Source organism: Salmo salar, chromosome 13 (genome assembly GCF_965601325.2).
Source record: "Salmo salar chromosome 13, fSalSal1, whole genome shotgun sequence".
NCBI lineage: Eukaryota > Metazoa > Chordata > Actinopteri > Salmoniformes > Salmonidae > Salmo > Salmo salar.
The window spans coordinates 36583611-36600136 of NC_138303.1; the positions used below are offsets into that span (position 1 = coordinate 36583611).

General features: G+C 41.2%; 2 protein-coding genes across 12 annotated transcripts; one reads left to right on the forward strand and one right to left on the reverse strand.

Annotated features, from left to right (window-relative positions):
- Positions 1-9: 9 nt before the first annotated feature.
- Positions 10-6659, forward strand: thap3 (THAP domain containing, apoptosis associated protein 3). Of its 9 annotated transcripts, none has more exons than XM_045693179.2 (6): positions 10-556; positions 665-860; positions 1067-1198; positions 2322-2465; positions 3090-3261; positions 5915-6659. In XM_045693179.2, the coding sequence occupies exons 2-6, from the start codon at positions 817-819 to the stop codon at positions 6176-6178; spliced, it is 756 nt and encodes a 251-aa protein (XP_045549135.1). In that variant the 5' UTR covers positions 10-556; positions 665-816; the 3' UTR covers positions 6179-6659. The 9 variants fall into 9 exon arrangements, 8 of the variants coding, with proteins under 8 accessions (XP_045549135.1, XP_045549137.1, XP_013991835.1 ...); XM_045693181.2 differs by having other exon boundaries at positions 785-860; XM_045693180.2 differs by having other exon boundaries at positions 539-556; positions 677-860.
- Positions 6660-6921: 262 nt separating this feature from the next.
- Positions 6922-16111, reverse strand: LOC106567260 (dnaJ homolog subfamily C member 11). Of its 3 annotated transcripts, none has more exons than XM_014136350.3 (16): positions 15975-16111; positions 14023-14152; positions 13791-13864; positions 13548-13649; positions 13310-13438; positions 13070-13192; positions 12822-12895; positions 12536-12725; positions 12335-12420; positions 11611-11727; positions 9229-9384; positions 8321-8390; positions 8115-8172; positions 7860-8002; positions 7480-7609; positions 6922-7361 (listed from the first exon to the last, which is right to left on the reverse strand). In XM_014136350.3, the coding sequence occupies exons 1-16, from the start codon at positions 16044-16046 to the stop codon at positions 7336-7338; spliced, it is 1680 nt and encodes a 559-aa protein (XP_013991825.1). In that variant the 5' UTR covers positions 16047-16111; the 3' UTR covers positions 6922-7335. The 3 variants fall into 3 exon arrangements, with proteins under 3 accessions (XP_013991825.1, XP_013991827.1, XP_013991826.1); XM_014136352.3 differs by having other exon boundaries at positions 15901-16048; XM_014136351.3 differs by lacking the exon at positions 15975-16111 and adding an exon at positions 14432-14810.
- Positions 16112-16526: the final 415 nt, after the last annotated feature.

The window sequence follows — 16526 nt, forward strand, 5'->3', positions numbered from 1 at the left end:
ACTCGCTCTGAGACCTACACTGTTACACTAGTAAAATGGGTGCGTTCCAGAGCAACGGCAACGTGATTGTAATCGATGCGCACTTTGGATTCTGCGCTCTCTAATCTGAAATATTATTGTTTAATCAATCAACAATATGCTATTACCTGTGCTGTACGTACTTTTTAACCTTTGGTCTTGGAGACACTGTCATTGATCAATACATTCTCCAAACAGAGATGGTCTATGAGGGTACGAGATGGGACGAATACACCTTGCATATTACGACATATGATCAGAGACGGAAAGGAAGCGAGACATCCCACTCCCTCATTTTTTATGGTTCATATACATTAGACCAGACCACAGTTTATATCGCATAGCCACCCCAGCACCATGTTTTCAAGGATAAACGCTTCATTTATCCACCATATTTGGTATGATGACTCTTTTGATATACTGAGGGGCGACGACCGTCGACCGCCATCTTAGTTCGGGGCAATATCATGCCGAAAAGTTGTTCTGCATATAACTGTACCAATAGGTACAGCAAACATACAGATATTACTTTTCACAGGTTAGTTATATTGTTTGATTAAAACGCAATGCAATTACCATATATATTTTTACATGATTGTGTGTTGATTTCACTCAATTCACTGTATACCATATCTAATTTCTACAGATTTCCTTTCAGCAAACCAACTGTATTTAGACAATGGCTGGATAACATATGCCGAGATGACTTTTATCCAAAGAAACACATGGTCATCTGCTCACTTCATTTTACTACGGATTGTTTCAGCGGCTTAGGCAACCGCAAAAACCTGCTGTGGAATGCTGTACCCACCCTCTTTACATTCCCACCACCAAATTCCAAGGTAAGCCTACACATTTCACCAGCATCTTTTGGATTCGTACCTTTTCCAAACATTTTAGGTATCTAATGAATGTGCATTAGCCTAACTTGTTTGTGTGTGTGCATGTAAGAGAACGTGCCTTCTGTCATCAAATTCGTTTTTTTTTCTAACTGTCTTATAAAATTTGATTTGATTATTATTAACTAATGGTTTTATTTTATTACTAGAAAAGAAAGTCAGGAAAAAGGCTCAAAATGCTTCCAAAGTGTGTCACTGTGTCCCAAGAAAAGATGGAAACACAGAATGACCTGGACCCAGAAGAGAGACTACTATCCAAATCTGCAGAGGGCAACAAGAAAGTGAGCCTTTACCTAGCTGAGAATTCTCAACTACGCACGATACAATGGAGTTGAGTGTCAAAGAGATTCCAATTCCCACTGACAACTCTGTCAGGACAAGCACAAGTACACAGTAAGCGTTAAATAATTGATATTTATAAAAGTAACAAGTAGGGATGGGCATGGTTATTTGAATATCCAAACGGATGTTAGTATTCAATTACTTGGAAGAGTATTCATTTGAGAGAAAAAAATATAGCCTAGGCCTATTTTAACAATGAAAAGACTTTGTCTAAAATGAGAGAAAATGATCTATGTGACATTGCTACATAGCCTACAAGGATAGATCATTACATAGCCTACACATGTTTCACATGTGAAGCTTGTTGTTGTTGTCTGTCAATCAAAGTGATGCTACAGTCAGAGGCTCCATGTGTGAAGTGAGAAATTACAAATATTTTTGAATACGACAAATTATGGGTAGCCTACTTTGCTGACACTGACAAACATATCAATAAAAGCAATGTTGTCCATATAATAGGCCTACAAGAAAGGGAGACACCAACCAGGTCGTATTATTCTGTACTTAAATCCGAGACACTCAATTTAGTATGATATGTTACGTTTCGTATGGTATTTATTCATTTGTGGATGTCCATCCCCCATTTCATATATGTTAGGAATTACAATTCGTATTATATGTTACAAATTTGCATATGCTCTCCACTGGTGCCAGTAAGAAAGTACTGTTGTTCGCTCAATTAAGTTGAGAATTTTGATAACTAAAAGACATTAGTATTTTCTTTGCTTTTAGAACAATCCACTTTTTTTTGAATGAAGCTAATGATCCTCTGTGGCCAAATCATGCTTTAGTAGCCTAATTTCAATGATTGTATTTATGTATAGACAGGATTAGGGTATTTCATTTTGGCAATTTTAATTCAAATGACTTTATACACGGAATTATAGGTGTGTGTCTTCTCTAAATAAACAAATGAAATAGGGCCTAGGCTAAAATACAGCACAGTAAAGCATAACATTTATCCGTTTGTGTTTCATAATCATCACAGTTAAAACCAGAGAGTAATGTCTATCCGGTGAAGTCCACAGTATACAGTATATAGCAAACCGTTGTATGTCCTAGGCTACACAGAATGGTCCCACTATTGATTCAGGAGGACCATGGACAGTTAACATCCGCACAGCCTTCGCAAAGAAAACAAGAGCGCGGCCTCCGCCAGCTGGCTGGACAGAGCCTCTCCTGTCATCTCCAGCGGACGAGCATTAGGTCTTATGCACTACATTAATTTATTACATAAAATGTAATCATGGTTTACCTTAAAATGATTTCTTCCTCATTTTCCAAGCAGCAAAATCTGCAACTATGTCCTTGAAATCAAGTGCCCTGAGTACATAATTCTCAAGAGCCATAAGATTCAAAGGGTTCAGTCTTTCCTGTCTCATCGTTGATCTGTCTGTTTTTGACAAGAGCCAGCTTTGAAAAGAAATTCTACCCTGATGCATTGGTAACAGGTAAACTCAAGAATATTTGCTAGGCAATGTCAACATTGGGAAAGACTGCTTGTAGATTCCTCTCTCACCATCTGAAGCAGTACCCTGGCAGATGTTTTTCTCACTTTTTATGAACATGCTGTCGTACACATCGATCCAGAGCATCCCAAACATGCTTAATGATTGACATGTCTGGTGAGTATGCAGGGCATGTAAGAACTGGGACATTTTCAGCTTCCAGGAATTGTGTACAGATCCTCGCGACATGAGGCAGTGCATTATGTTGAAAAATGAGGTGATGGCGGCGGATGAATGGCACGACAATGGGCCTTGGGATCTCGTCATGGTATGTGCATTCAAATTGCCATCGATAAAATGCAATTGTGTTTGTTGTCCATAGCTTATGCCCATACCATAATCCCACCATGGGGCTCTCTGTTGACAACGGTGACATCCGCAAAACGCTCGCCCACACCACGCCATACACACTGTCTGCCATCTGCTCAGTACAGTTGAAGCCGGGATTAATCCATGAAGAGCACACTTCTCCAGCGTGCCAGTGGCCATCGAAGGTGAGCATTTGTCCACGGAAGTTGGTTACTACGCCGTACTGCAGTCAGGTCAAGACCATAGTGAGGACGACGAGCACGCAGATGAGCTTCCCTGAGAAGGTTTCTGACAGTTTGTGCAGAAATTATTTGGTTGTGCTTGTGCAAATCCAGTTTCATCAGCTGTCCAAGTGGCTGGTCTCAGATGATCCCGCAGGTGAAGAAGCCAGATGTGGAGGTCCTGTGCTTGCGTGGTTGCACGTGGTCTGCAGTTGTGAGGCCGGTTAGATATAGAGTGCATTCGGGAAGTATTCAGACCCCTTGACTTTTTCCACATTTTATTACGTTAATGCCTTATTCTAAAATGGACGAATTTGTTTTTTCCCCTCAATCTATACACAATACCCCATAATGACAAAGCAAAAACAGGTATTTGTTTTTGCAAATGTATAAAATATATATGAAATATCACATTTACATAAGTATTCAGACCCTTTACTCAATACTTTGTTGAAGCACCTTTGGCAGCAATTACAGCCTTGAGTCTTCTTGGGTATGATGCTACAAGCTTAGCACACCTGTATTTGGGGAGTTTCACCCATTCTTCTCTGCAGATCCTCTCAAGCTCTGTCAGGTTGGATGGGGAGCGTCGCTGCACAGCTATTTTCAGGTCTCTCCAGAGATGTTCGATCGAGACTTGTCCCGAAGCCACTCCGGCGTTGTCCTGTTGGAAGGTGAACCTTCTCCCCAGTCTGAGTTCCTGAGTGCTCTGGAGCAGGTTTTCTTCAAGGATCTCTCTGTACTTTGCTCCATTCATCTTTCCTTCGATCATGACTAGTCTCCCAGTCCCTGAAAAACATCCCCACAGCATGCTGCCACCACCATGCCTCACCGTAGGGATGGTGCCAGGTTTCCTCTAGATGTGACACTTGGCATTCAGGCCAAAGAGTTCAATCTTGGCAAACCAAGCAGGCTGTTATGTGCCTTTTACTCTGTAGCACTCCGCCTGATTAGTGGAGTGCTACAGAGATAGATGCTTGTCTTTCTGAAAGGTTCTCCCATCTCCACAGAGGAACTCTGGAGCTCTGTCAGAGTGACTATCGGGTTCTTGGTCACCTCCCTGACCAAGGCCCTACTCCCCCGATTGCTCAGTTAGAGCTCTACGGACAATTCCTTCAACGTCATCGCTTGGTTTTTGCTCTGACATGCACTGTCAACTCTGGGACCATATATGGACAGGTGTGTGCCTTTCCAAATCATGTCTAATCAATTGAATTTACCACAGGTGGACTCCAATCAAGTTGTTGAAACATCTCAAGGATGATCAATGGAAACAGGAGGCACCTGAGCTCAATTTCGAGTCTCATAGCAAAGGGTCTGAAAACTTATGTAAATAAGGAATCTGTTTTTAATTTGTATACATTTGCAAAAATGTCTAAAAACCTATTTTTGCTTTGTCATTATGGAGTATTTTGTGTAGATTAATGAGGCCATTTTTTTATGTAATACATTTTATAAGGCTGTAACGTAACAAAATGTGGAAAATCAAGGGGTCTGAATACTTTCCGAATGCACTGTACTGCTAAATTCTCTAAAACAGGGGCGGCTTATGGTAGAGAAATAAACATTAAATTCTCTGGAAACACTCCCTCAATTTGAGATATCTGTGGCCTTTTATTGTCCCCAGCACAAGGTGCACCTGTGTAATAATCTTGTTTAATCAGCTTCTTGATATGCCACACCTGTCAGGTGGATGGTTTATCTTGGCAAAGGAGAAATGCTCAGTAGCAGGGATGTAGAAAAATAAACATTTTGTGCTAATGAAACATTTCTGGGATCTTTTATTTTAGCTCATGGGACCAACCCTTTAAAAATTGCGTTTTATATTTTTGTTCAGTGTAGATAGAGAATTTGAGCCATATTAGCATTGACATGAAATCAGTCAAACCACCTCAAAACAAGACATGGTATCAAGAACAAGATGAAGCAAGCCACTTACTATTCCCTACATGGCAATTTGTCATTCTTGGTAGCAATCTGGCCATGCAGATTCACAATACACTGACTTCTGCCCCATGGACCGCACACATCGTTTTAGTTAAGTTGATCGCAAACCCATCAATAGAAATGCATTTGTTAATGTCTACATTTGTTTTGACACATTTATTCTATTACAGACACCTTAACATATACTCTTAAATTATATTGTTAGCTTAACATAAAAATATAAAACATTTTCCTTCAAGTATTTTTAATAGTACTAATGTTACTGTCCCCACTACAACAAAACTTAAATACATGTAACATTTAATTGAAATTCCAGTAATTCCTATGGAGGCCTGTTCATACTGGGGAGTGCCAATTTGACTGACCGGTGGATTCAAAGCCAATCAATGGCCAAGCATCAGCAATCCAGGGGTAACACACATCATTGGCCAAAACGAATTGCCACTCAACTCCATTGAGATGTGATGTTATGTATATCTTGAAGTTGAGAATTATCAACTAATCTTTACCCTGCCCAGTGTGTCTTCTAATACTCAACTTCTATGTGGGTCTTGTGCAACATTGTATTCTGTATGGTTTGAGACTGAGCCATAGGGTTGTTAGACATTTATGCATTATCACATTGAATCTAAACTGATAACTGATTTTCTTTTGTGCCCTTTTTATTTAGCATGTTGTCATCTTCGATCACAGTTACTCGCTGTCTGACCCATGTGCAGTGAAGGCCCAGCTATTCAAAGCCTTGGATACCAACAAATGGCTCAACAGAAGGTTACAAATGAAGAGCCAGCTGATCAACAAGATGAGGTTTAAATTGAAGGCAGCACGCGCCGAGTTGTCAGGTCTACGCAGCTGGCAGAATCTGGCCAGGGCTGCTGGTAAAGTATCTATACGGCCAAGTGTACAGAGGATAGTTGTGAATGATATCAGCTGACACATTGATTGATATTGGTTTTATTGGAAAGCTATTTTGTATTGGAACACCAGTTAAATGAATTTGGTGATCCTCTTCTGAAAACAGTCTTGAAGACAGACTTTTTTGCCAATTTCATCTTGGTCAATGAGTGTAAAATATTTATTTTGGAAAGCTTTGCAGCCCGATCCATCTTGCTGCCATCTGCAAAACCATTCTTTGGATAATATAGTACACTTTTTCCAAGAGTCTAAAGGGACCTTCCTGGACTGAGTTTTTATTCCTGAATTAAAGTCAATCAAGGATTCTAAGACACAAATGAAGTTGAAAAATATTCCATTGACATTTGCGCATGCAGGCCTTTACAAACATGACCTGAATGTTTATATATTTAAAAAATACCATTTCATGAACACATACGTTTTCTAATACATTCCCTAGAACTAAATTGTAAATGCATTAGATGTAAATGTCAATAAACCACTCAAGTTACATAACTGAATATAGGCCTACATCTCATGCCTGTTTTTCTGTACTTTAAGTACAATATGTCATGTTATCAGTCAGGTCAGCCTTGTATTATTCACTGACCCGTCAGGCACAGGACACCCAGATGACATAGCCTTATTGGGCAATCATGTCAGTAGATCCATTGATCTATGACAGTGCGAACCATACAGAAGGTGGAGTACACTTGCAATCAACTTTGGGTTAATCTTTTGACTAATATTAGTTTGTTGTACAAAACATATTGTGACAAAATATTGTTTCCAGCTCAATTTCCAAAATGGGCTATTGCAGCTTGGAAAAGAGATTTTAATAATATGGCAAATATACAGAGGTGCACTAATACATTCAAGAGGGTCACATAGGCACTGCAGTGTCCATACAGTACTGAGTCATCCATTACAAGCCATACCTGAAAGGGCAGAACTTTGAGATTACGACCATCCCATTTTGAGTGACTTTAGACTGAATTTCATTCAATAGGGCAACACCCTGTTGAGTAAGTTTCTGCCATTTCTCCTCCTATGGACAACATAAAGAGGGGATATGCAGGACTTCTTTTTAGGACACAAGGGGTAAATCGGTGTCTCTACAATACAAGTCTGTCCATCCATTGTCAAACTATCAGTTTAACGTTGTGTTATGTCCCATTCGGTCCAGAAAAGAGGTTCCTATGTGTCGGCATCAATCCTGTGAGCTACATGAGGGAAAGAGAAAAAAAAACAGCAATTGAATACTGTTGAACATAAATACAGTATGTGTTTTAAGAAATGTAACTCATGTAGTTGAGCAGACACATTGGTAAGGCCACCTACATTGTTTTGGAATCCTGAGTGCTTCCCCTTCAGGAGAGAGGACTTGATGCATCACTCCCTGGAACTGATACAGTACCTTCAGACTCTTCTCCTCCCCCACACAGGGGTCATAGAACCCAGGTAGTCCTGACTGGGAGGACAACACAAGAACAACATCAGTCATCACAGACCTGTCAACCCTACTTACTACACCTAAGGCAGTTTATAGTTTTATGGTGTGTTTCTGTACCAAGTACTGTACCATGTATCATACGGCGAAAAAATTTGAATGGACCAAAATTACTGTAATACTGATATTTTGCATTCAGTAATGCCAAAGGAAAGGGAACTCCGGGCAAATAAGTTATGATAGAGTTAGTCTAGTAACTATGGCTGTAAACCTTTGTGGCCTCTGTGAGGATGAGTTTGGAGTCCTTCACCAGGCACTGCAGCGGAACAGTCACATCGATGACCTTTGCCCTCTCATGCCTCTGACTGTTGTCTGTCACAAACTTGCCGTACCAGGCGTTGAGGATGATGAGACCTGATCCAGGAAACATTATCCTGTCAGCATGTTGAGTCACTCAACTCATTTTATAGCTTCTGTAATGTGTTCTTATACTGATCACTTCTGGTGCTGACAGAAGCCCATTTACCCATTTTAGATTCCTCAGTTTCAATGATCCTGCGCACAGATTCCTGCATTAGCAAAACCTTCAGAAGGAAATCGAGATTTCAGATCAAGCTGCTAACATTCACACACAAGAGACCAATAGAGCATCTAATCATATTGTAAGGAATGTGTGTTTGCTTGATGCCGATACACATGATGTATTTCTATGAGGAGACATAGTGCACTCACAGCAGACTCTGCCTCTTGCCTCTTCCTAGCAATGTCCGAGGCCGAACTCTCCCGGTGCTTCTCCAGGTCCCTATACAGTGGAGAGGCACAATGGATGAATTAATAATACATTTATTGAACTTCTACAGCGCTTTTCATAATAGGAATCTCAAAGCGCTTCATAAGTAAGAAACAAATAAGCGATATGAATGCTGCATCCTCTGCAGATGGAGAGGGTCAGCTCATGGTTTGAGAGGAGGGAACTGGTCAGAGGATGGTAAATTATAGAAATTGAGTCTTGGTGAGGGTCTTGGTGAGAGTCATATAGGCACTGGACTTCTCTTCTGCTCTGAAGCACCCACTGTGCACTAGAAAGCTCACAACACAGTTCAGAATAATATCCAGTCGTCCTCACTATGAGCCCTCTGCCTCAGCACTGCTGGATTCCTCTGTCTCCCATTACTATCACACTTAAAGCGACTCCTCACATGTTCTCAAAAGATCAGGAACTGGCAGCCAGGTGAAATAAAAAAAGCTGGTACTGAGTCCAAATGCATTTTTTAAAAACAAACACTAGCCAGCTAGCTAACTAGCCAAGCCAAAAATCTGGAAATCAGTGTCTCAAAACCACCAGATATAAGCAATAAAAACGAATCTTGGTTCCACAATGAGGGAAAAAAATGCACTTTAAAATAACTAAATATGTACAAATTTATAGGAGCTCTGTGACTAGGCTGCTACCAGGGTGATATGGCAACTATCAACCTAATTAGGATGGCTTCCCAAGATTGCATTGCACACACACAATTTGTTTACTATGACTTCTATTAGTAAAGCCAAGCTACGAAGCTGTAAGGCCATCACACAATGAGCAATTGAAATACTGACACAGACTTTAACATGAAGTGTAGATAAGTGGGCAGTCTTACTGTTCCTTCTGGGCACGCACGTAGGGCCTGATGACGAGTCTCTGAATAGCGAGGTAGAAGACGAGTGGTCCAACTGTGGCGTAGAACACTGCACTGGGCAGGAGCTGGTCAGTCAGATGGATGGGGAAGAAATATGTCTGGCTGGCTCGGTTCAGCCTGTACAAATAAGATGCATCATCAATAACGAAGTTTCCATCCAACCATTTTTATGTGCGTAAAGTACCTGTTGTATTAAAAAATGTTAAATAAAATTAAAACCTCACGACAGGCCTGATGCCGGTAAACGGTCCAAATGGCGACAACAAAATACAAAAGACAGGTGTGGATAACATTTTTGTTGGTGAAATAAATCATGCGACAAATGGCAGTGAAAATGTTTTCTTGCACATTTGTTGATAGAATAACCATCACGTCGCAGTAAACTTGTAGTCACACTATGATATTGTGTGGTCCTCCCACTATCACTTTTAAAACAATACACCATTTATTAGGCTACAGATGAATTAAGTTATGATGAACTTCACAGGGTGGAAAACAGTCATGAGCTTGATGCTCCTTCCCAATAAATATGAAGGTTTTTTTGTATGCTGGTGACATGATGATCGGTGCTTGGCTGCCAATTGACAAATAAAAATCTCACTCTTATACTTAATCAGTGTATCTGAGAGCTGTTGCTAAAGTGCACGTGCCAAGACCAGAGCAGGCACACTTTCTGTTTATCACACACTTTCTGTGCCAAAACCATTGACAGTCTGGATGGGATGGAAACATACTGTAGCACTTCTGGTTTTTATTTGGTAAATGAAAAGTTATACAACAAAGTGCTTTTATATGCACTAATTGATTAAGCACATTTATTTAGGGCTCCCGAGTGGCGCGGCAGTTTAAGGCACTGCATCTCAGTGCTAGAGGCGTCACTACAGACACCCTGGTTCGAATCCAGGCTGTATGACAACAGGCCGTGATTGGGAGTCCCATAGGGCGGCGCACAATTTGGACAGCGTCGTCCGGGTTTGGCCGGTGTAGGCCGTCATTGTAAATAAGAATTTGTTCTTAACTGAAAATAAAGGTTAAATTCAATTAAATAAAAAAATGTATTCCAAGATGCCAAAGCTGCAGGTAAATTAGAATATTCACTTAAATATTTTGACAAATTGATGAAAACTTCACTAATGGCTTAGCAGTTCCAACAGAAATCAATAGAAAACATGTCATTTAGCAGACACTTATTCTGAACAAATGGGTCATTCTTGAATTGTGGTGGCATTTGCATCCCTCGCATTTGCAACCATGAAAAACACGAAATCTTGTATCTCACTCATAGCAATATCTGCGGTGCTGCTCGTGCGACCTCATTTCGCTGACTACCTTTAAGTACTTAGGGCAAGCTAATTGTCCCGTCTTTCCCACTAGTGATGCTGAGACTCAGATTTTTCACTTTAAAATGTATGTCAAACAAAGAACAAACTATTTCAAAGTTAAGCAAACCATGGACTACTTTTAACAATTTCCACTGAACATTTTTACAAAAACATTTACTTCAAGAACTGAGCAGATGCAAAGTTTGGTAACAGAATGACGGTTTGTGCCTCACACTGTTATCGTGGAATTGCCAAGTAGTGACATGTTTTAGGGATTTAGAGATATCTATTATTTTGAATGCAAGAAAGTAAAAAGTATTTCATATATTGTATAGACAAATAACAAAACGTTTTTTTTTTACTATAATATGTGTCCCTAAGTCTCTTCTGCTCTGTGAAGCACTCACTGTGCACTAGAAAGCTCACAACACAGTTCAGAATAGTATCCAGTCGTCCTCACTATGAGCCCTCTGCCTCAGTACTGCTGGATTCCTCTGTCTCCCATTACCATCACGCTTAAAAATCGCCTTAAAAATCCCTCATTACAAAGATATACAGCGACCTTGAGCATTCCCTCCAGTGGCAAACTAATCGGGGAGGGGTATAGTTGAAAGAAAATTATTAGCTAATCACACCTTTTTAGTATGTCAAAATATAGGGTTCCACTGACAATTTGGTGTGTCTAAATATATCATGTCATTGGTTTTACTAAATTTAAATTAAGGGAAATTAAATTGTGAGCAAAAATGATAAATTAAATCACTTCAGTACATTTTTTGAAAAGTGATAATGTGTTAATTAAAGAAAATCCTTAATGACCTAAAATGTGTCATTGGTGTTACTACTCCTACTGATGGCACAATGTTATGATAATGGTAAAATATAGTAAGTCATTAAGTCACCATATTAGTTGATTTAGAAGATGTACAAAATACATTTTAAAAAATGCCACTATTTAAGAATAACCCAAATGCCTACTGTACTGAGGTAGTCTGGTTAAGAAGAACTGAGCCATACTTACTTTATCTTGAGGGAGATGCCCTGAGGTACTCCTACACTGACGGTCGCCCCCAAGACACTGTGCCGACTGATCTTTCTCTCTGCACCATACTCCACCACCGTCCCAAAAAAGCCAGCTCTACAAGACAATGACAGAGACAGTCAGCAAGTCTTCCTATATTGTCCATGAACTGACCTGATGATTTATAATAAAGGTTACAGTTCTAAGGTTCAATGGCCTCCATTTATCAAAACAAACAAATGTTCAAATCTTTATTTTTTTGTATTTTACCCCTTTTCCTCCCCAATTTCGTGATATCCAATTGCGATCTTGCCTCATCGCTGCAACTCCCCAACAGGCTCGGGAGAGTCATGCATCCTCCGAAACATGACCCGCCAAACCGCACTTCTCAACACTCGCCTGCTTAACCCGGAAGCCAGCTGCACCAATGTGTCAGCGGTAACATCGTTCAACTGACGACCGAAGTCAGCCTGCAGGTGCCCGGCCTGCCACAAGGAGTCGCTAGAGCGGGATGAGTCAAGTAAAGCCCCCCCCGGCCAAACCCTCTCCTAACCCGGACGACGCCGGGCCAATTGTGCACCGCCCTATGGGACTCCCGGCCGGTTGTGACACAGCCTGGGATTGAACCCGGGTCTGTAGTGATGCCTCAAGCACTGCAGTGCCTTAGACCGCTGCACCACTCGGGAGGCCCAAATGTTCAAATCTTATTATAAAGTGGACATACTTGATTGAGCCCTTGACTTTGGTCTGGTCCTCGTCCTGGAACTTGTACTGGTAGCTCATCATCATGAAGGAGTGAGGGATCCCAAGCTGCAGAGGGCCAACAAATACGGTTAGGAGAGGAAATAGAGAATACATCCGCAACAGACAGCAGTCCCTTCTTATACTACAATTGCTCTATTTAGTTATATTATTCTGTGCTGACCTGCATGGCCAAGGTGAAGTGGCTGGTCTTCGTGTCCCTGACGATGCTGGTGTTCATGGAGGACTGGGTGCCCCAGCGCCACTGCAGGTAGCCCATGGTGTTCTTGTCCAGGTGCCGAGCCAGCATCGTGGTGCAACTAGGCCGCACGCCCCGGGACGAGAAATTGAGTCCACACTGAGCAGTCACAAAGCTGGAGAAAAACAAGTCATTCTACATCTTTTCTGATTCAACTGTAGCCCAAACACAATGCTTTACAGATTTCTAATGTTCTGGAATCTTGACTTACCAGCGAGCTGTGAGGTTGCGGAATATCTTCATACCTACGAGGGGCCCGTGTGTGTCTCCTGCCCCAAACTCCACCTGGTGGATAAACAAATAACATCTCAGTGTAAAATAGAACACAAATGTGATAATTGTTTGTTTGCATGTATTTTAGGTGTGTGAGCATTTGAAAGCACTAGTATGCAGCGTGTGTGTCTATATGTGCGTGTGTATATGTAGGTAGAAACTGTAAATGATTGAGTGCTTCCTGACCTCCCCCCAGCCCTTAGCAGAGGTGACTCTCCGCAGTGCCACGTTAATGTTTCCTCCTCCGTTTCCATTGTGGGTTGAGAGGGAGCCAGAGAGAACAGCTGTGTCTGAGGTGGTGAGGGGGGCCTGCAATAGGTAACAAATTTTACACCTAGTTTTCCAATGTGGTGGTCCGTAAGCCAAACTTCTACCCATACACATATTTTAAGAACTTTTCAACCCCATTTCAAGTTTTTCTATTACCTCTATAGATTGTGATATGTGCATCTTGTTGATCTCAACATGTGGGAAGCCCCCTCCAGGCACATCCTCGTAATCCTCCTCATAGCGATCAAAGAGGTCTGTGGCATCTACACCCACACTGATCACCCCCTGAATAAGACAGTCACATCAATAAATGATCATGCAACAGCAGGGTTTCAGTCCTATAGTCACTAATACAGCGCACACACACACCCACACACACAACTAAACATTAGACCTTGGGATTGGTCCTCTGCTGTAGCCGTCGCTCCTCCCTCTCTCTCTGCAGACGCTCAAACTCCTCTCGGATCTCTACTGGAGTTCTTTTTCTCTCCACCACCTGGAATCAGTAAGACATAAGCCATTTCTGCCTGATGATCAGCGACACTCATTAGCTTGACAATGACAATATATAGTACTTCCTGCCACAGTAGCCTATGTATATTATGAAGGCAAGCCCAAAAGAAAATGCTGTACTTACCTCCCATCCATCAACATCCAGTCCTCTCTTGCCATAGATGTCATAGATAGCTCGTGACTGTGGGTCACTAAGGACTACAGGGAGAAACATGCAACTTTTCAGTTTCAATGAAAGGTTCAGATACATACAATCCAGAAACAACAACGAGCAAGTTGACCTAAATGTTCAGCTGAAACAGAGCAAAGCCATGGTCGAAAAATGGCATGAAGTCACAGTCTAGTATTCTTCTTACCCTCATAAGCTTGATGCACTAGGTTAAAGAGCTGTTCCGCCTGCCTTTTCAATTCAGGGTCTCTGTGCTTGTCTGGGTGGTAGAGCATGCACAGTCGCCTGTATGACCCCTTCAGTTCCTCCTGTGTTGCCTAATAGATGAAAAGAAGAAAACATGAGAACTTCAACTTACTTGTGAGAAAGTACTAGCTAGCTAATATGATTCCAAGTAGACAAATACGTATTTACAACAGAAGGTTTCGAAGTGACGACCTAACATTACATGTTGCACTTGAGGCCTAACTATCAAGCCAAGCAGCTAGTGCACTTGCATGTGTAACAGTCTTGCTTCCGTCCCTCTCCTTGCCCTAACCTGGGATCGAACCAGGGACCCCTCTGAACATGACGTATCACCCAGGAAGCATCGTTACCTATCGCTCCACAAAAGCCGCAGCCCTCGCAGAGAAAGGGAGACAACTACTTCAAGGTCTCAGAGGGAATGACATCACCGAATGAAACGCTAATAGCGTGCACTGCTAACTAGCTAGGCATTTTACACCCGTTACCCAAGGGCAGAACGACTGCCCTCTTTCTTGAAGTCACGGAAATTCAAGGCTGACCGCGATACTGCAGGCATTGTTTGCAGAAAACAGGATCCCCCATTATAGTAAATTAACAAATGGCGATCATTACGTAAATAAAACATTCGAAGAGACAATCATGGTACTAACAATTGATTCTAATACACCAGATATCCTTGAATCGATCATTTTAAAATCGCAAATAAGTTTAGTTGCTAATGGCAGCCTGCAGTACCACGGTCGGCCTTCAACTTGAGTTGCTCAATGAGAGGGGGCAGCACCGAGCTAGCCTGCAATGTTACTTCCTGGAGTAGCTCTAACTACGCATGCTATGTCTCAATGCGCTATTGAGTCTTCACATAGGAATGAATGGTGTCACGTGATCAGTAGCATTGTCCATTCATATATACAGTCGTTGGTTTACACTTGATGCTCTCGAACACGGCCAATATCTGCATAGACGACTCAAATAATTGATAAGAGAAAAACAGACCATACCCGCCCTCTATTCTACCATGGCATGGACAAAAGTCAGGGATAATGTCCTTGTCACCAATCACTCAATGTTGGTTGGCTAGCTACCTAACTTGTGCCAACTAACTTTACTTTGACTAGCTAGTAACGTTAGTTACACATATGTATTGGTTATGAGCTAATGTTAGATACGGGTGATGTGTGTTAAACAATTGTATAAATAGTCAGCTAACGTACATTAGGTTAGCCACATTTTATCCAACAGTCTGAAATCAATGGGCTTGTTCGAGTGTTAAGGTTAAAGCAACCGACTGTAGACAGCCGAAAGTCGGACACTAATGTTGTTTTCCAACAGCAAGGCTCAGTGCAACATGGCAGTGTTGGCATTGTTTATAAAAGTTTCTTTATAATGTTGAAATAAACATCCACCATATCACACACACAAACATAAATAAGTGTATACATTGTAAAATCAATTGGGAGAGTGCCTATATCATCAACAATGTTGTTACTGATTGACAATAGGGCCTCCCACAAAGAAAATGGCTGCAGGATGAAGTTGGGGAACAAGCAGAAACTTTCAGTCGACTGCAATAAAACTTAAATGACATTTGATCACGTTTTTTGTCAAGTTCATGAAGCCGACATGAAGACGAAAACCAGACAATGTTATCCCCATAATCCAACACACTTTGAACGGCGTGAGCAACGATGGTCACCAACTTGACAAAAGTGATCCTCTCGAACGCACCCAATCATAAACGGGGGTCAATTGACTTAGCTGGCTATCTGGCTAGCTAGCAAAACGGTACGCCGCCTACATTTATTTGTTCCAAAAAACTTACATCAAACCGACTATGAAATCACTTCTCAAAATATCCACACAAACACATCCGAACAGCATCCAAACATGCCGTACCTCTCTTCTGATATTAAGTAAAGAATAGTAATCATCGTTGTCAAATTCACCGTCTCCCAAGGCCGGCGCCATGTTTACAACCTTTCATTCCCTCTTCCGGTCTGTATCTATGAAACCTCACCACTGTTGCCACCTTGTGGACTGGATGTCTTTATCAAGCATGCCTACCAACATATTGACAGCGTCAAAAAACCAGCACACGGTGCACCAGAAATATTTTTGCGTAAATTAGGTTATATAAATCTATTTTATCAATAATTTATCTCAAATGGACGTTATTTTTATTATTATGGCACAAAAGAGTGCCTAAGAAGATGTATGGTTAAAAATTGCAACAACAACAACCATTTAGTGCTATTTCTGTAGCCTAATTGGCAACTGCTTAAATAGTTTGGTAAACAATGTACAATGCATGATAACTCTGTCAGCTTCCTTTACAGGTTAGATTCATGAAAACTCACACTTCAACACTGACTTCCCTTGTTACAATGTTACAAAGTTGTTAAATTACACATTACATGATTCGGTGTGATAAAGTTTATTATCACACGG

What these genes read in the sequence shown, in the direction of transcription:
- thap3 (XM_045693179.2), top strand. Translation starts at nt 817, where the DNA reads ATGCTGTACCCACCCTCTTTACATTCCCACCACCAAATTCCAAG. An exon ending in CTGCAGAGGGCAACAAGAAA is followed by an intron (nt 1,199 to 2,321) that starts GTGAGCCTTTAC and finishes TGTATGTCCTAG; the next exon opens with GCTACACAGAATGGTCCCAC. An exon ending in CTCCAGCGGACGAGCATTAG is followed by an intron (nt 2,466 to 3,089) that starts GTCTTATGCACT and finishes TGTTGTCCATAG; the next exon opens with CTTATGCCCATACCATAATC.
- LOC106567260 (XM_014136350.3), bottom strand. Translation starts at nt 16,046, where the DNA reads ATGGCGCCGGCCTTGGGAGACGGTGAATTTGACAACGATGATTACTAT. An exon ending in AAAGTCAAGGGCTCAATCAA is followed by an intron (nt 11,728 to 12,334) that starts GTATGTCCACTT and finishes ATTGTCTTGTAG; the next exon opens with AGCTGGCTTTTTTGGGACGG. An exon ending in GGCAAGAGGCAGAGTCTGCT is followed by an intron (nt 8,173 to 8,320) that starts GTGAGTGCACTA and finishes TTCCTTCTGAAG; the next exon opens with GTTTTGCTAATGCAGGAATC.